The sequence below is a fragment of the Daphnia pulex genome, chromosome 2, assembly GCF_021134715.1.
Source record: "Daphnia pulex isolate KAP4 chromosome 2, ASM2113471v1".
NCBI lineage: Eukaryota > Metazoa > Arthropoda > Branchiopoda > Diplostraca > Daphniidae > Daphnia > Daphnia pulex.
In genome coordinates, this window is record NC_060018.1 from 5,154,751 (window position 1) to 5,171,903 (window position 17,153).

Genomic DNA, 17,153 nt, shown 5'->3' on the forward strand with positions numbered 1-17,153 from the left:
TAAAAGCTGACATGTGAAAGCCTTAAAAACGCGTTAAAAACAAAAAGCCTGACGTGCAAAACAAAAGGGCAATCGCTGGTAGCCTATAGAACTTTATCCAACAATTAAGGCGGTTCATCCGTTTCTCGTTTATTAAGCCGACGTCCCCCGCATCGCGCACATCCATCGATCTTTCCGAGTGGGAACAGCTCGGAGCTCAAACTTGGTACCGCACAACTCTCTCCATTCCGGATGGATGCCAGCAGAACCAGGCGTCCCGTGCGCGGAGCAAAAGTGAAGGCGAGTGTGAAATATTGGCATTCCGTCCCCCTTTTGTGCTGCTGCTGCTGCTGTGTATATACGTTGGAGACACGCAAGGCACGCCGAAACAGACTGCACACACAAACGATCATCAAGGCGATCATCGATTTATTAAAACTGCGTTACGCTGCGTTGAGTGTCTTTTATTCTATAAAAGTACGTACACATGATCCAAAATGGCTTGTGGGGATTTCCGAACGGATTGCGCAGAAGACGGTGTCCGCCCAATTAAGCTATTTCTTTCGAGACATGCACATATTAGACGAAAGTAGAAAATCCTATCTTCTCTCAAAGAGCGTGATCCTCGCGGCCAGAGGGACCAGCAAAATGAAACCAAAGCGAGAAGTGACCCATTGATCGCCTTAGACGCTGCAGCCTATTACAACAGTCTGAAATCCATTCGTCATATCGCATTAAACGAGAAGGATCTCCTTCTTAAAGACTTGAAAATGAAAATGAAAAACGAAAGAAGAAAATGAAAATGAAAAACGAAAGAAAATGATAATCACGACTTCTTCGAAATCATCCTCCATATAAGGATGTCAGGAAAATGGAAAAGAAAGAACGAAACCACTCAGTCACGTTCCGCAATGCGATATGTAAACAGCGCGCTGGAATTGTTAGTGGACCACAACCATCTTGCTCTCCATACATTTGAGCGATTTCGTTCCATCATCTCAACTTTAGCACCTCCCCCCCCCCCTAGGATGGTGAGGTCTACGATCTATACACTACGCAATATGCAGGACCGCCGATTTAGTTTTGAAATAGCAACATTGAATGATAGATAACGCGCAAAGCTCGGCGAGCGTCACAGCCCCTATTTGGTAGGGAAAAACCGCCGGAGGAACGTGGTGAATTTCCCCTCCCGTCAAACAGGATAACAGGAAAGTTCACTTTGACGCTGATGACGCAACCTGATATCGTTGGCGAATACAAAATCCTAGCGCTGACGCTGGCTAGACGATCGCTCAATGTCTTCATTTGAAAACCTCAAATAGAAATAGGCTACCGTTTCCATTCATTGAGAAAGATGCAGTTCAAATTTCAAAGCACAGCGATTCCGTTTAATTTTAACAATTCAAATCTGGGAAAATTCATTTTCGTGTCATGACGGGTAATCAATCGTTGCGCCATCTTTTGGGATTTCTACAAGCTACCTTTCATAAAAATTTGTTTATCGCGATTTCAGACGAAATCAAAGCCGGATTGAAAATGTGAACTGGTTATTGCACAATAACCTTCAACAATATCACGCCCTTCGGTTGCCAAGCTAAAGATTCCTGAACTCGCCCTACCTTGATCATGTACAAACAACCGGAATGCAAAAAAAGAAAAACTGGTCAGAGCGCCTAAGGTTAAAACCCATGAGCCAAGCGATGGGGGAGTTTTAAAAAAAAAACCATTTTTATGTGAAAAAGAAAAACATCAAACCAGGATATACGAACTCGTTTGAAGGCCAGAGCTAAACCAACAACATCAAAGGAGAGAAAACCAATAAATGGCTTGACCGTTTCACCAAAGAAGTGAATCTCCATCGAGCAGTCCGAGCTGAAGCCAACAGAACAAGTCGTCACATGGTAAGCAGCTGAACACGTTAACGAGCGTTCGTCATTAGCCATTACAATAACAAGTCGTTTCTACGTCATTAGACAACCCTGACCCAAAAGGTATGTTCAACAGACACAACTGTATATACAATAACCCACAACTGCCTACATGTAAAATAAATTTTCCCTTTCAAGCAGACTAGTTTGAGTTGCTTAGTTTCGCTGCTCCCGATTTTGGATTCAGGAGCGCGACAACGCTGCAGCCAAGAGCGCTACCATTTGGTGTTACACTTCCGAGCACAATTCTTGAGACCTCTGAATAGGAGAGATGGATACGAAATTTCTCTTCATCGTCGGATTGTTTTTCATAGCCAATGGCGTCATCGCTCAAATAGCCAGTGGACAACGCCAAACCGGGTAAGAAAATCAAATTACCGTGTACAAAGTCATTGTTCCCGTTCCAAATTTCCAATTCGACCCTTTGACAAACGATTCAAGTTTTATGTAAAACGAATGGCAGAGTAAAAAAAAAATTGCGTAGATATTAAATCACGCCGTTGACAATTCAGGTTACTTTCTAAAATGTGCACGTCTTTCTTTATGCAGGCAAGCATCCCCCTGGGCTTGGGCGTGCCGAACTGGCAGGGGTTGTGTTAAAGTGGCAAAAGATTCGCCTGTACAAGAAGGAGATAACATGGACAACCCAACATTGGCAGGTTGTAAATTGACTTGCAATGACGAGTCAGTGCTATGGCCAAAACCCCGCGACGGAATCTATCTATCAAAAACCCTTGTGTCTTTTCTTCCGACCGACATCCGCACCAATCGAATCAACGCACCAAGTTCCGAGGTACTCCACCTCACCTCTCAATGCGAATCAATTCCATTAATGCAAATTATTTTTACAGGTTAAGTCGTTGACGAATGAAGCGATTACAATATTCCGTGACGTCATCAACAGGAGTATTCCGGAGGCATTCCGGCGTCGTAGCCAAACAGCAAAAGATCAACAGCGGCCGCAAATTAATATTCAAGTGTCTATCACATCGGGTGAGGCAAGACTCGGGATGGAAACGAGTGAATCTTATAATTTGTACGTGTCAACAAAATTCCCAACTGCGGCTACACCAAATAGTCCGTCCAGCACTACAACCGTTACCATCACGGCTCCAACTTTTTTCGGAGCTCGTCACGCCATTGAAACTTTATCGCAAATTATGGCCTGGGACGATAGTCTGGAATCGATGATTATGTTGACGGCTGCCAACATATCCGACTCGCCAGCCTTTGTTCACCGCGGTCTTCTCATCGACACGTCGCGTAATTTTGTCGCCGTTCCAGTCATCAAGAAGATTATCGACGCCATGTCCTACGATAAACTGAACGTATTCCATTGGCATCTGACTGATACGCATTCCTTCCCGTTCGTATCAACTCGGGAGCCAAGACTTGCGCTATACGGAGCGTATTCCCCCTCAAAAGTGTACCGCCCTGAAGATATCAAAGAATTGGTCCACTACGCCACGGTTAGAGGAGTCAAGATCGTTCCGGAATTTGACGCACCAGCTCACGTTGGCAGCGGATGGGAGTGGGGCGAACCTGCTGGAATGGGCCAGTTAGCTCTTTGCGTCAATAAAGAACCATGGCCCACATACTGCGTTGAGCCACCTTGCGGAATCCTGAACCCAGTCAACGATAACATCTACTCCGTATTGAGCAACATCTACCAGGATATGAATGATTTATTCCAGAGCGATATTTTCCACATGGGCGGGGACGAGGTGAATTTCAGTTGCTGGAACGAAACCACTGAAATTATCGATTGGTTGAGGGCTCGTGGGCGAAATGACTACAGCAAAGAGGATTTCCTATATCTCTGGACCCACTTTCAAAACCGATCGCTAGAAGAAGTAGACAAAGCTTACGGCAATAAACAACCCATCGTTTTGTGGACCAGCGGCCTGACAGAGGATGGCCATGCCGACAAATTTCTGGACAAGGAAAGATACATCATTCAAATTTGGACAACGGGAACTGACCAGAGTATCGCTCAACTTTACCGCCAAGGCTTCAAGTTAATCATGTCAAATTATGACGCATGGTACGCAGGCAATGAACATGAATGTAAAATGACACACGATTCCAATAACGTCTAACTTTTCAACAGGTACTTTGATTGCGGATACGGGCAATGGGTTGGTGAAGGGCCCAACAATTGGTGCTCACCCTACATCGGTTGGCAAAAAGTTTACGAAAACAGCCCACGAAAACTTATCGTCAATTTCAACGAGACATTCAATAGCCAACAAATATTAGGCGGGGAAGCCGCCATCTGGTCTGAACAAGTACGTAATATAACGAGGGCAATCATTTCAGTGGAAAGTGGATTAAAAATTGAAATTTTGCAATAGGTTGACGGAGCGGCTATCGAAGGGAAACTATGGCCTCGTAGTTCAGCTCTGGCTGAAAGACTGTGGACAGACCCGGACACAAACTGGCGCGCTGCAGAGCACCGCATGAACCACCATCGTGAACGATTGGTTCAACGTGGAATTCAGGCAGATGCCCTTCAGCCAGAATGGTGTCATCAAAACGATGGATTCTGTTTTCTTTAAAGAGAGAAAAAATGCAGTGTTTCAATAGAAAACAGAAACCTTCTTGGCGATTGTAGTCGATTTTTTTCTCAAAATTTAATCGATTGACTCAAGCTATGTGCACTGGTTGCTGTATAGTGTTCAATAAAAAAAAATAAACAGGACAGCAGAACTAGTTTACACGATTACTATTTCTATAATCAAGGGAAAACTTGTGTGAAATTCAAAGCGAAAAAGGATGTGAACTAGAGGCCTGACCTGATCTAAGAATCTCTTTCCTAAAAAGCTGCACAACAAAATGGTTCAAAACCTCAAAAAACATGATGAATATCCACATATCATTGATCTTCCACAAAGAACCAAAATCAAGGTAAGTCACGACTCTTTTGTTCTCCCACAAAAAACCGAAATCAAGGTAGCAGCACGAATCTTTCATCCTCAAGTTTCGTTTCGAATAGCAAATTGAAAACAAAATAATAGAGACTTACATTCATCGGCGATGCTTGAAGCTGCTTGAAGTTTGAGTTCGTCGATTTTCACGTTCCATTTGTGGGTCTGCTGCTGCTCCAGTTGAAAAGCTGAAAAAATCCTGCTGCACGTGGTCCATTCAACAGTAGCTCAAGGGCTATGGAACCGACGACCGTCTGCCTGACTAGGCATTAGTCAAATGAGTAATTTGGCGGTAGTGGCGCTGTGATCTGTTACTGATTTCGCGCGCAAATTGTTTTCACAAAAATTCTTAAAAGTGGACTAGCGGGCTTTTTAAAAACAAGACCATGAGCGAGTTAGTTTTTTTAATGGCACTAAAAGATGCACTAAATTTGTTTTACTTGCAAAATTGCACACAAATTAAATTGCAGGAAATAAAATTTCATGAGGGTAAACAGTAGCCTATATAATATCATTATTTCGCACAAGTTTTATTTATTTTGAGGATTTTATTTGACTTTTCTAGATTTGTATTTGGTAAAATTTTTTTTTTCTTTTTACTTGAACAGAAGTTGAAAAAAAACGCACACGTTCCCATAATAATAGAACATATTAAAGTAATAATGGATACATCACAGTGAACTGAGATCATAGTTCTCAGTTTTTCTTGCTAACCGTCTTTGGTCTAACAAAATTGTGCAATTTCATGGATAAGGCGCAAAATACGGGTTTCATCGAATGGGTCCTTTAAATAAAGGATCTTTACATCTGAGTGGCTGTAACTTTCGATGATGCCTTCTTCTTTGAATAACTTCATAGCATTCTGTGCTGCAGCATCAAAATCATGCCCTAACAACATTATTGAAAGATGAATTGAAAAATTTGTTGAGGATTAAAAAAAAACGATAAAATTTATCATTTGTGAATTCACCTTTTCTCTTAAGTTCTTCGGAAATCCGTTGTAGAAACACAGTTTCTTCCACAACATCTATTTTACGAAGTTCGAGAAGCTGTTTAGCTGCAACACTAAAATCACGTGTTAAAAGAATTAGTACATAAACATACTTTCAGACAAAAAAAAAGTATAACGAAAAGAAATTTCTAGTGTGTACTTACTAGTATACGTCTAAAACTGTAGAAGTTACCGTAGTAATCCATTTGTGGGAAAGGGCATTGGCTATGTTGACGTAAAATAACGTATCGATAGTAGGCCTGCGTGCCCAATCTTCTTCATCTTCAGATTCAACATCCAGGTTGTAAGCTATTCTCTTGGCCATTAGCTGTTCACCGGAATTGGGCTCATCTGATTGCTGTGACAGCACTAGATTGTCAATCAAATAATCTAGAACTTTTTTTTCAGAAGCAGAAGCTGACAGGCATGGCGGATTAATGAAATCGATTTCATGGCGTAAAAGACTTGCAATTTTGCGGAAGTTTTCCAGTAACCGGTTCTGACTGACTCGGCATGTATCAGAATGCAAGTCAAATTCCATCACGTCCATCGCGGAAAACAAACTTTTCACTAAAAAGCAAAATTCAGAATTAGAAGTGACTACAAACAATCGAAAGTCTTTCTTTTCTTTTCGGTGGAAAGCTTACTTACTCATAAGAGATTCAAGTTTCATTACTTCTACAGCAACTGAAGAAAAAGGAACGAATCCCTTCATAGAAAAGACCTCTAAACTATATTGTGTGATAGCATCGAGGTCGCCAACGAAAGCCAGATCATGGTGTTGACGGAATTTTTTTTGAAACTCATCCATTAATTGAGCACAATCCTTCAATTCGAAATCTTTTGATTTGATTCGGTATTGCAGTATCATTGACAAGACATGAACACTCATAATTGGGGTGTTCCTCCAAATTTCTAAGAAACAAAATAAAAATTGCAATGGAGAAGCAGAGGGCGATGAATAATTTGAACTACCATGCCGCATATGTTGTTTTAAGTCGACGATCATGTTGTCTTTATTTTTATTATTGCTGATAAAGTCCTGATGAAGAGTAACAATCAGGGGAAAAAGATGAATGTAATAAAAATATGTGATAACCAATTAATTTATATAAAATATTCTAGTTACCTTAAAGGAATGAGGGAGCCCAAAGTTGATACGGACGTTAGGTTTCCAATTACTGTGTAATTCGGAAGAATTTGAAGTGTGTTTGATTGGCTGCTCATAACAGACAGAAGTTGGGATCAGTAACACATCAAGTTGATCACTTCCACAAAATGAGTTTCCAATAGTTGTCAACATTAAATCTGAGAAAGAAAAACTTATGTAAGGATAACATCAACATTTAATGAATAAATAAAACTTGCCTGAATTTTCAGCATCAATGAACAATACTTTTGAAAATTTTCCATTTTTTTCTTTATCACCAGCAGGATTTGATAACCCAAAATAATTTGAATCATTTTGGTTCAGAAACTCAATGTTAGTTTCCTGAAGCCCTACTAGAAGAGTGTATGCTAAAACTGTGACATCAAACTTGTTTTGGTGAATAACAACATAAAGCTTAGGAGCATCAATTTTTCCAAGTTTTTCAAGTTGGCCCCAATGTACTTGAAGTGATTTAAAATATTGTTGCAGGATGTTATGCCATGGGATTGAAAGCTTACTATTAGGCTGGGCAACTGCAAGCTAATCAAATCAAAGTAATAATGAGTCCATTGAAACATACATAAAATAATAATCATACCAAATTCCTTACACCAAGCTCTTCATAAGCACATGGATGTAAGTTTGTAGTGGACGGAAAACAAACTTCACAAGGGGAATGAGGGTGAAACTCTTTTTCTTTTGGAATCAGAAAGCATGGCTTTCTTTTATGTTGAACTAATGCATCATTTCGGTTCTGTAAATAGAAAAGAAGACTTAATAATCACGTGATTTAATCTCAATCCACAAATTGACTCATTTCTGACTTGTCGGTTCACCCTGGGGAGAAATACGTTTGACATAGTTAAAAACTTCAAATCAACGACAGAAGTTTGGCGTCAATCAGAGATAATGAAAACAATTATTATTCTATCTAATTCTAATTTTAATTAAGGCAAATTAAAACAAGAAACTAGTGAAACCCTCGTATGAAAAATTTCAAAATACAGTCGAAAGTTCTGAATCTGTAATCGTGGGCGTTGTCTAACTTCAGCAAATTTTAATATAAAAGAAATTTTCTAAAGAGAGTATTAGTTTTGGCAATAAAAAAATTAATTTCTTTTACAAGAATTTTGCGTTAAAATTGTGAAAACGATTATCAATTATTTCGAAATGACATACGTGTCTATGCCCTGGGGCATATGACGTAATATATTTGTATTCTACAGATGATTAGCAGACAAACCGAAAAACGAAGTCAAGTCAGACTCGGGGGGTAACGGAGTTTGGGACTTACCGTTTCAGCTATTAGACAACAATCGCGTGATGTGTCTTGTGTGTTCACTGTGATGGGAAAAAAATGTGGAATGGAACAAAGGTGTTAAACTGGATTTTTTCTTTAACTACTCAAAACCTTCTAGTAGCGTTTAAGATATCCGTTGGTGCCTCAAGTATACTGTATGGATACTTTTTTGGGTAATCGACCTTATTGTTATTCATGAAACGCTGTCACTCTTAAAACTTTTCGATTTTTTTCAGGTATCCTGTTGCAGTGCTTTTTCTTTCATCATGTCTTGTTGCCTTCAAACTCCCTGTACTCATTGTCTACTTCAACCAACTTCTTTTAGGGGCTGAGAGAACTAACTTGCCAGAAATCAAGCAGAAACACAAATTCCGTACTAAGCCTTCTTCTCCATACTTTTTAGTTGATGGTGGCACTATTTCATGTGATGTAAACGAAGCTTTAGAAAGAGTAAGAAACAATTTTTAAGTTCTGCATTGAAAACTGTAATATTTTTTTTCCATTTTTCAAGTTCCTTGATGGCATTTTGGAAAAATTTGTTATACACTGGCACTCAGCATTAGATGTTAAAGAGGACGAATTTGTCAATGAAGTACGCCACATAATTAAATTTATGGTTGTCAGGTTACACCAGCTACTTGATGAAGTATAATGATATTTGTCTTCTCCATTCCACATTTTCTAATGTACTTATTTTCTAGATTGACTTTCCTAAATTGCTAATTAACAAGATTATTCCAGCATTTTTGTGGCATTTGGAATGTTTCTCTACTGGCCTTGAAAGAAGTCATTCCATAGAAATTGAGAAATATGTCTTACAGTGTTTTGGAGAAAATCTTCATCCAGCAATTTCTAGTAGACAAACAGAAGAAGTATATTTGAAACACTGCTCAGAGCAAATCCTCAAAGATCTTCTTCCAAATGAAATCAAGTCGAGCAAGTAAAAGGGCTAAATCAATTATTATCTTCATAAAATCATTACCAATGTATTATTACTCTAGGTTACTATCTATTTTAGTACGCGATATTCTCAGCTGCCAGGTTCTTCAACATGCCATGGATGCATTAGCGAATCCCGAGAATATCAACCGATTAACGATTGTGTGCTTAGATGAATATAGTACTGTGTTATTAGGAAGTCAAACCGTGGAATCGGACCCCGGTGTTCAAATATTGAACAATTTTACAAATAATTGTCAACCCAATACCAAAGACCTGGTATGAGGTTATTATATTAATATTATTTAGGAAACTTTGATTTCAAAATTGTCTTGTTTTTAGTGTTTGTACCCTAGTCTTTCATCGATTCTGAAAACACCGCCGCACTTGTACCAACTGATGCAGTTTTTAAAACGAATAAACACCCTCAAGTATCTACAATTTTGTTTTGCTGTTGGTGAGTATTTTTAAGAACTTCAATTTTACAGCTGTACTCTATTTATTTTTATTTTTATTTTACACAGATGAGTTTAATGAAAAACTGTTGAACCCTGATCTCAAGCCGGAGCAAATGAAACGGTTACAGCTTATGGGACAAAAGATGTTTGCAATGTATTTCTGTCATTCGTCGCCAGACTGCATTGGATTTGAAAACGAATCGAAGAATCAAATGAAATCAATTGTTTATGCAAGCGCCACCGAAATTGTGCGCTTGAGAACGAGCTCTACTTTATTTCAGGCCTACGACTATGTAATGGACATCTTGGAGACTAAAATTTTGCCTCGTTTTTACCGTAGTCCTGAGGTACTCCTAAAAGAATCATTGTTCGGGATGAATTTTGCATTAACTAGAGTTTTTATTTTTGTTTAGTTTTACCAACTAGTCACTGACGCACAACAGTCAGGAGGTTCTTCGAAAAGCACCAAGTATTTCATAAACCTGTATTAAATGATGGGTGAAATTTTTTAAACTTGCTGGGTTTTTTTCCACTTTGGACTGTAATTTACGCACCACTGCGTCTTGTAATGCAAAGAAACTTTCACCCGTCATCAGAAAAATAGCATGTTTTCAGCCACTAAAGGAAAATACGTTTTATAGAAAAAAAGAAGCTGTGTCAACTGGATGGGGTAAGAAGCTACGAGCTGCGTTACGCCCAAACTGGTTAGCAGCAGATGCTAAACTAGCTTCACTGGAACCAGAAGATGAAAATTACGATACAGGAATTGATTTGACTGAGGCAGATTTTATTGCAGATGATGTTGATGCAGACGATCGAGGGTAAATTTCTTATTTTACGCAGACTTTTTCCTGTTTATTTATATTATAGTTTCCTATTTTAATTTTCACGAATTTGTAGTGCCTATGCAGATCTGATTCCGGTTTCCGGGAGAGACCTGACAGCTTGGAAAACGTCCATTCCACGCGTAGTATCGGCCGTCGATTCAGCTGGTAAAGCCATATGGGGTTTTGAAGTCGAAATCCAAAGAGGTGATATAAGACCGGAGGATGATCCCGAAGAGTATCACTGGACTGTAATTCGAACCTATCTCGAGTTTTTTCACTTGGAGAGCAAGCTTACCGAGTTTCATGGGGAGTTTGTCACCAATCGCCTTCCCCCGAAAAAGATGTTTGGGACCAGAAGCATGGCTTTTTTGGAAAGCGTTCGAGTTGTAAGAGGAAATTTCAATGTTTTTCAATGTTTTCTGAATTAATCACATTTTCTATTTATTTTGTCACAGGAATTCGAAACCTTTTTACGAACTTTACTTCATCAACCAGCTTTGAAAGGAAGTGATCTTATTTTCTCATTCCTTACTCTATCTGATCTTTCGGCATGCCAAGCCGTCGGCGATAGTTCAGTGATTGGATCCAATTTGCTTCCCGACTTGGGGTTTAGTCGTATGATGCGTAACGTGCGACACGTTCCTATGAAGTTGCGGAAAGAAAAGGGGCAGGATTTAGATAGTTTTCTTCAGACCTTCATAGCATCAACAGAGGCTCCAAAACCTAAACCAAGGTACATAGTCAATGTCTTCCATTCCGTAAACACCTTTTAACTTTTGTCTTCTATGCCTATTGACAGCAAAGTTGAAGTCCGCGATATTTCTGGTGAAGTTTCCTTGCCTGTTATCAAAGAACTACACCCGGTGTTTAAAGATAACGCTAAATCCTTCCTTTCACAAGACGGCCTCTCTAGTCGTGGTACAGCTTCTCGTGCAGTGTGTATTCCAACAATTTGCAGCCCGTACGATTGCGTGTTATTTGCAGGTAAATGCATGCCGTAATCACTATATTCTAGTCACTTTCAGCTTCGATTTCTCTATTCAATTAGCTCTGAAAATATGGCGAGTTCCTCAATTATTGTGGAGTGTGCTCGTGGGTCTTCGTTCTCTATTGAGCGTCTACTTTGATGCGTATGCCCGGAACTACTTCCGGGCTAAGTTTTATAGTGTTATCCAGCCAGCGAAAGTTACACTGGCTATAAAGTTGCTGCATGGTAATTATTCCTGCACTTCATGACCTGCATGCACTGAACAGAGACTGAGCATTAACATTCTGTTTATTCTAGAAACCGTCCTTAACCAAAGTTCTTCCGAAAGCAGTAACAAGGTTGAGTATAGACAGGCAGCATGGAAATCGATCGTCAAAAGTATCCCTTCGTGGATGAAAAACATTTTCGGGGTCCACGCCATAGAAAATAGATGCGACTTGATATTTCAGTGTCTTCAATTTCCCGTCCTGAACAAGCAAGTAAGTCGAATGAAATAAAAATAAGATTGATATGTGTTCCTAAAGTTAATCGAAATATTCGGATATTTTTATTCACTACTCAGATCTCTTACGTGGTACTAGACATCGTGTTGAATGAAACCTTTCCCGAAATCTTTTCAAATGATGCCACCGACCCCTCTTCACCATAATAATATCCGTGTACACCCATGACCATTGGTTCTCTTCACCACAATTCTACTTGTATATTTTGATGAATTATTTTGTACTGTTGACTTGTTATCTCGATTAGAAAAGTTGTCAGCTACCCATTTTTCGCTTTCATCTTTCGTTTCTTTGATCATGTCTCAATCGTACCACTGTAATGTGATAGTAAGCTCAAGAGATGGAAGAGCGATAGGGAATTGTTTGCGTGAGGGATTCCAACTGGAGACATTGCTGCATGATTATAGGTTGAGATCTCAATATGAATTCCCTCTCAATAAAAAAAAAAGATTGAAAATCAGCCATTAATTTCGATGCGTAATTGCAATTTTACGGTGGTTTTACAATAAGATTTTAATGCTCAAATTTGCGTGGGAAAATAGGTTTTAATTTCATTTTCATTGTGTTTCACTATTAATAACAGCCACAGAGAAAGCTGCATAACCTTCGTTATCAGAGTTCAAAGAGAGAAAGTGGGAAGGAGAGGCCATCTCAACCGCCTTGTAGAGCTGTGTAGTGGGTAGCGACAAGAAGGTATCAGCTTCATTGCTAGCAGCCTTATGCCGGTCTTGCCGCATACATTTAGAGTAAGAGATTCACGACAGAGTTATCTGTTTATAATGCCCGCGGACGTGAAGGGGAATCAAGCGTGAACCGACTAAATAGGCCATCCCTTTTCAAGGAATTATTTTCTTTCTTGACGGATGAACTGTCTGCCGTGCCGTCTGCAAAAGTTTACGGCCATTGACTCCCCTCTTCTCTGCCTCTAGAACTCTCAATCTCATCACTCACTCTCTCTATTCAACTCATTGTTCTTTACTGAAATCAACTAGCCGGCAACCCACAACTGCTCACAACTAGATTTTCCGCTTTTCTGTTTTTCGTGCCAGTAAGTTCCGCCATCACGTTACTTTTGTCTTAACAACGCGACCAAACGGTATTGCCATTCCATCGGAATCCACCGATGCTTGACAGTTAAACGCAATCGACGAGCGAAAGTATTTTCAATAAAAACAAACTGTGACGGTGTAGGTAATTGACAGTTCGCAACAAACCTTGAAAATTATTTTACGGCACTTGAAATTAATTTCACAATCTCTTCACAAGAAAAATGTATTGCAATGCGTGTACGCTAGAATTCCTCGTAGTTCCGCTGTGCGTGATTTCGGTTCTCGCATGATGCGCCGTAACAAAAGAAAGAATGCAAATACATATTTCTTGATTCTCTAGTTAGCTAGGCAACAGACAGAATATGTAGGGAGGAACGAATACGAGTGGACGAGGATAATCGCTTCCATCTTTGGTGAAGAAAACCGTAGCTTTCACTATAGACGTGTACGGTGACACGCTTGCGGCTATTCCGGAGCTCATATAAAGACCCGAAATTTCCACGTTTTCTGATCAGAAAGACGCATCGACTAGACTCGTGTGAACCACTCGTCCAGATGAAGTACCTCAGAGCTGCTTTAATCACTCTCTTGATTGCTTTTTCTTCGGCGTTTTCTGGTGATCACCAGATCACTCACGCCAGAAGTAAACGGCAGCAGTTCTCACTGGTAAATCTATTTTTCACTGCGAGTATAGTCGATCCTTGATAAATATTTCGTTTAATTTTCAGGGAAGCATCCCAACTGTTTTGACAAATAACGGTCTAACATCATTAGTGGATTCGCTAGTTAAAGCTGGTTTAGCAGAGGCTCTTTCTGGACCGGGTAAGTGTTTAAATCTTTCAACAATACAACATATAAGAAAATTGAATACCGTGGCATTTATGTAGGACCATTCACAATCTTTGCTCCGACTAATAACGCCTTTAACGGTGTGGACCCGACGACTCTCAATTCAATTTTGAAAGATGTTAACCTCCATCAAAAAGTTCTCGCATATCACATTGTGGCTTCGTTCATACCGTCTTCAGCCTTTAATAATGAGGTGATTGTTCATTCCGCGTCGGGTGAAAATCTTCGCATCAACGTTTACAAATCCGTCCAACCAGAGGTCAGTATAGATTAGATTAATCGCAATTTTTACTGATTGGGATATCATCAAAGAAAAGATCATTTGTCATATTCTTTATGTTTGAATCAGACGGTGACAGTTAATGGAGCGCTAAAGATAAAAACTTTGGAAGCGGGCAATGGGATTATCCATGTCATCAATAAAGTTCTAATACCAGAACCGGAAAGTAACATCATGCAGGTTTTAGAAAGGAAAGGGAATTTCTCGACACTTCTAACTGCTTTGGCAATTACTGGATTAACTCCGACAATCCAAAACGGTCAGTATAGGATTAAATGTTATTGCGATAAGCGGATTTGTAATATTGTGGCCAAAATTGAAAGTTTCTAGCGGGGGAGTTTTCTAAGTACCTTTTGTTAAAGTTTTACATTGTAAACTAGTTAAGAAGGAGAAGGCAAGATGGGCGGGTATACGTAGCAACCTTTATTCTCATCCTTCCGTTCTACAAACTTTCAAATGTGATTGCGTAACGAATGCACGTATTGTATTGTTCGTCCACAATAGCCGGCCCGTTCACACTATTCGCTCCAACTGACGCCGCTTTCAGATCCCTCCCAGCTGGAGCTCTTGATTCTCTGATCAAAAACCCAGAAGAATTAAAGAAAGTGTTACTAACTCACCTTGTCGCCGGAACGGTCTTCAGTCGGGGACTTCCTTCTGGTGCCATCACTGTCGTTTCTGGGGCCAACGTTAAAGCTGTCGTGGGTTTCAGTAAGCTTACTACTATCTATCACCTTTTTTAACTTTCACATTAACGTGTAAGCCTATAATTCCAATTAATTGTTATCCATAACAGATCGGGTGACCATTGATAACGCTCAAGTCATTGAACCCGACCTTTTCGCTTCCAATGGAGTCATTCACGTAATCGACTCCGTGATCCTTCGTCCATTTGATCAACCAGTAAAAGCTGTTTCCAATGAATTAGTAAAAGCGGTTACCAATCAACCAAATAAAGTGGTTGCCAATCAACCAAACAAAGCTGTTGCTAATAAACCAACAGAAAAAGTAGTTGTCAGTAATCCAACAGAAAAAACTATTGCCAATAAACCGACAGAAAAGACGATTGCCATTACCAATCAACAGCCAACGCCGGTGAGTCTTATAATACCTAATAAATGTAATAATGCGGGTTTGTACCCGGATTATTAATTCAATAGCATTCTGTTTTTAGACAGTCCGTGACATTCCCATAATACTGAAAGAGAACGGTTTGACCACCTTGGCCAGTTTAGTTGCGAAAGCTGGCCTAGCCAATGCACTTTCCGGACCAGGTAAGTCTTCTTCTTCTAGCCTAAAATTAAATATTTAGCGAAAGAAATCATTGCGTCATGATTGCACACACTCACTTATCTCTTCTCAGGACCATTCACTCTCTTCGCTCCAACAAATGACGCTTTCGGTGCTATCGATTCATCCACTCTTAACACCCTGTTGCAAGACGTCAACCTTTTGAGAAGCGTTTTGACTTATCACGTCGTGACGTCCGCTTTAGCACCCGCTTCCATTAAAAACGAACTTGTCATCAAATCGTTGGCCGGTGAAAGTCTTCGCTTAAACCTGTACAAAAAAGGAAAGGTTAGTCAACTTTTCAACACATTTATTATTTTATTATTACGTTAAAAAAAAAATGGTAACAAGTGCATTGAAGCCCATGAAAGGAATTGGGCGACTCTGATCTGGTTGCTTTGCCATAAATAGTTTAATATAATTTGATGCTTTGATCTCAAAACGAAAGGTGGTAACTATCAACGGAGCGCTAGGTTTGAAAGTTTTGGAAGCTTCAAATGGCATCATTTACGTAATCGACAAGGTCCTCGTGCCAGACAATGATAAAAGTATCGTCAAAGTACTGGAAAGCAAAGGGAAATTCACGACATTGATTTCTGCGCTCGTCGTTGCTGGATTGAAAAATCATCTCGACACTGGTACAAGTAACATTTTTCCTTGCAAGATTTCATGTCTGTGGTTTTTAATGGATTATTTCGCGAATGCAGCTGGCCCTTTCACGTTATTCGCACCAACCGATGATGCTTTCAAAGCCCTTCCCGCTGGTGTGTTGGACTCATTACTTAATAAGCCGAAAGAATTGCAGAAGGTTCTGCTTAGTCACGTCGTTCCTGCCACGCTATATGGCCGAGGACTTTCGAGCGGCAAGCTCCATCTTGCACGCGGTGGAGATGTTGCGGTAACTGTGGACGAAAGTAAGTTATTGACTAAATTTATAATTTTTCGTGGTTTTGGATATTTTTGCGCAAAGGATCTTGTTTGCGCAATTTTTTTTAATGAACTAAGATATTTTCACTTCTTAGCTGGAGTCAAAATTTCAAATGCCGACGTAATTGAAGCTGATATTGCTGCTGTAAATGGTGTAGTTCACGTCATCAATAATTTGTTTTGAACACCCAATTTCCTGGATAATTTTCAATATGAAGAAATTACTTCCATCTTCACTCATACATAGAGATAAATTTTATGTCAAAGTTTCCTTTTTTTAAATAGCTTTATATGAGTTTCGTATCTCGATCGCCTATGCACTGTACAAAATAATCTTAGGTAAAATATACAAAATACCACTTTACGGGATTATATATGAGACGAAGCTGTTTCTGTTCTACCTACCATTCGAAAATACAGCGCTGTCCTCTCAGAGTGCAAGGGACTGGCTAGTCAGAACTTGCGCATTGCATTACCAAGCATGGTGTATTGTACCAAGTGAACGGTAACTTAGGCGATCCACAGGGGCATACGACTATAAGGAGTTCAAATCGTGAGACCAACTAGTCAAGGCAACGGGGTTATAACTTATAAGGGTTGCAATCCTTATTATGGACGTCCGTTTATAACAAGAGGATACCTGGGATTGGGGGTGATTTTAAAAGTGAGATACCAATATGTATTGGACTATTGGTTCATAGTTTTATATGGGACCAAGGCCATCTATGATGAAGACATAAAACTCATACATATATATACGTGGAAGAA

At 39.7% G+C, this 17,153-nt stretch overlaps 5 protein-coding genes across 7 annotated transcripts in view; 3 read left to right on the top strand and 2 right to left on the bottom strand.

The window, feature by feature from the left end:
- LOC124210582 (calbindin-32-like) overlaps positions 1 to 5,074 on the bottom strand; it is a 40,830-nt gene extending 35,756 nt beyond the window's left edge. The window contains exon 1 of the mRNA XM_046608728.1: positions 4,933 to 5,074. Coding sequence (XP_046464684.1) covers positions 4,933 to 4,938 — 6 coding nt within the window. The 5' untranslated portion in view covers positions 4,939 to 5,074. The remainder of the gene's footprint in view (positions 1 to 4,932) is intronic.
- On the top strand, positions 1,736 to 4,619 carry LOC124210579 (chitooligosaccharidolytic beta-N-acetylglucosaminidase-like). 2 transcript variants are annotated; one of them, XM_046608725.1, is made up of 6 exons: positions 1,736 to 1,970; positions 2,046 to 2,267; positions 2,457 to 2,700; positions 2,759 to 3,951; positions 4,018 to 4,195; positions 4,262 to 4,619. In XM_046608725.1, exons 2-6 carry the CDS (start codon positions 2,179 to 2,181, stop codon positions 4,463 to 4,465), a joined length of 1,908 nt encoding a protein of 635 aa, XP_046464681.1. In that variant the 5' UTR covers positions 1,736 to 1,970; positions 2,046 to 2,178; the 3' UTR covers positions 4,466 to 4,619. The 2 variants fall into 2 exon arrangements, with proteins under 2 accessions (XP_046464681.1, XP_046464680.1); XM_046608724.1 differs by having other exon boundaries at positions 1,750 to 1,970; positions 2,049 to 2,267.
- Positions 5,075 to 5,367: 293 nt separating the features above from the next.
- LOC124210580 lies at positions 5,368 to 8,009 on the bottom strand. The gene is made up of 9 exons (XM_046608726.1): positions 7,800 to 8,009; positions 7,574 to 7,729; positions 7,194 to 7,515; positions 6,955 to 7,133; positions 6,801 to 6,867; positions 6,477 to 6,740; positions 5,990 to 6,395; positions 5,805 to 5,899; positions 5,368 to 5,722 (listed from the first exon to the last, which is right to left on the bottom strand). The coding sequence occupies exons 1-9, from the start codon at positions 7,833 to 7,835 to the stop codon at positions 5,559 to 5,561; spliced, it is 1,689 nt and encodes a 562-aa protein (XP_046464682.1). The 5' UTR covers positions 7,836 to 8,009; the 3' UTR covers positions 5,368 to 5,558.
- A 190-nt stretch (positions 8,010 to 8,199) lies between these two features.
- On the top strand, positions 8,200 to 12,256 carry LOC124210583 (sorting nexin-14-like). 2 transcript variants are annotated; one of them, XM_046608730.1, is made up of 15 exons: positions 8,200 to 8,448; positions 8,512 to 8,725; positions 8,787 to 8,921; positions 8,977 to 9,215; positions 9,277 to 9,493; positions 9,557 to 9,671; positions 9,739 to 10,019; positions 10,086 to 10,141; positions 10,314 to 10,493; positions 10,573 to 10,885; positions 10,955 to 11,232; positions 11,299 to 11,483; positions 11,548 to 11,712; positions 11,785 to 11,966; positions 12,050 to 12,256. In XM_046608730.1, exons 1-15 carry the CDS (start codon positions 8,333 to 8,335, stop codon positions 12,134 to 12,136), a joined length of 2,763 nt encoding a protein of 920 aa, XP_046464686.1. In that variant the 5' UTR covers positions 8,200 to 8,332; the 3' UTR covers positions 12,137 to 12,256. The 2 variants fall into 2 exon arrangements, with proteins under 2 accessions (XP_046464686.1, XP_046464687.1); XM_046608731.1 differs by having other exon boundaries at positions 8,221 to 8,350; positions 8,601 to 8,725.
- A 1,276-nt stretch (positions 12,257 to 13,532) lies between these two features.
- Positions 13,533 to 16,749, top strand: LOC124210584 (transforming growth factor-beta-induced protein ig-h3-like). The gene is made up of 11 exons (XM_046608733.1): positions 13,533 to 13,705; positions 13,768 to 13,861; positions 13,927 to 14,147; positions 14,238 to 14,427; positions 14,673 to 14,879; positions 14,965 to 15,263; positions 15,343 to 15,442; positions 15,532 to 15,746; positions 15,907 to 16,096; positions 16,166 to 16,372; positions 16,481 to 16,749. The coding sequence occupies exons 1-11, from the start codon at positions 13,595 to 13,597 to the stop codon at positions 16,567 to 16,569; spliced, it is 1,923 nt and encodes a 640-aa protein (XP_046464689.1). The 5' UTR covers positions 13,533 to 13,594; the 3' UTR covers positions 16,570 to 16,749.
- Positions 16,750 to 17,153: the final 404 nt, after the last annotated feature.

What these genes read in the sequence shown, in the direction of transcription:
- LOC124210580 (XM_046608726.1), bottom strand. Translation starts at nt 7,835, where the DNA reads ATGTCAAACGTATTTCTCCCCAGGGTGAACCGACAA. An exon ending in TCCCCAGGGTGAACCGACAA is followed by an intron (nt 7,730 to 7,799) that starts GTCAGAAATGAG and finishes TTCTATTTACAG; the next exon opens with AACCGAAATGATGCATTAGT. An exon ending in GAAACTTGAATCTCTTATGA is followed by an intron (nt 6,396 to 6,476) that starts GTAAGTAAGCTT and finishes TTTGCTTTTTAG; the next exon opens with TGAAAAGTTTGTTTTCCGCG.
- LOC124210584 (XM_046608733.1), top strand. Translation starts at nt 13,595, where the DNA reads ATGAAGTACCTCAGAGCTGCTTTAATCACTCTCTTGATTGCTTTTTCT. An exon ending in AACGGCAGCAGTTCTCACTG is followed by an intron (nt 13,706 to 13,767) that starts GTAAATCTATTT and finishes TTTAATTTTCAG; the next exon opens with GGAAGCATCCCAACTGTTTT. An exon ending in ACCTGTACAAAAAAGGAAAG is followed by an intron (nt 15,747 to 15,906) that starts GTTAGTCAACTT and finishes TCAAAACGAAAG; the next exon opens with GTGGTAACTATCAACGGAGC.
- LOC124210579 (XM_046608725.1), top strand. Translation starts at nt 2,179, where the DNA reads ATGGATACGAAATTTCTCTTCATCGTCGGATTGTTTTTCATAGCCAAT. An exon ending in AGTGGACAACGCCAAACCGG is followed by an intron (nt 2,268 to 2,456) that starts GTAAGAAAATCA and finishes TTCTTTATGCAG; the next exon opens with GCAAGCATCCCCCTGGGCTT. An exon ending in ATGTCAAATTATGACGCATG is followed by an intron (nt 3,952 to 4,017) that starts GTACGCAGGCAA and finishes ACTTTTCAACAG; the next exon opens with GTACTTTGATTGCGGATACG.
- LOC124210583 (XM_046608730.1), top strand. Translation starts at nt 8,333, where the DNA reads ATGTGGAATGGAACAAAGGTGTTAAACTGGATTTTTTCTTTAACTACT. An exon ending in CTGTATGGATACTTTTTTGG is followed by an intron (nt 8,449 to 8,511) that starts GTAATCGACCTT and finishes GATTTTTTTCAG; the next exon opens with GTATCCTGTTGCAGTGCTTT. An exon ending in TAAACGAAGCTTTAGAAAGA is followed by an intron (nt 8,726 to 8,786) that starts GTAAGAAACAAT and finishes CCATTTTTCAAG; the next exon opens with TTCCTTGATGGCATTTTGGA.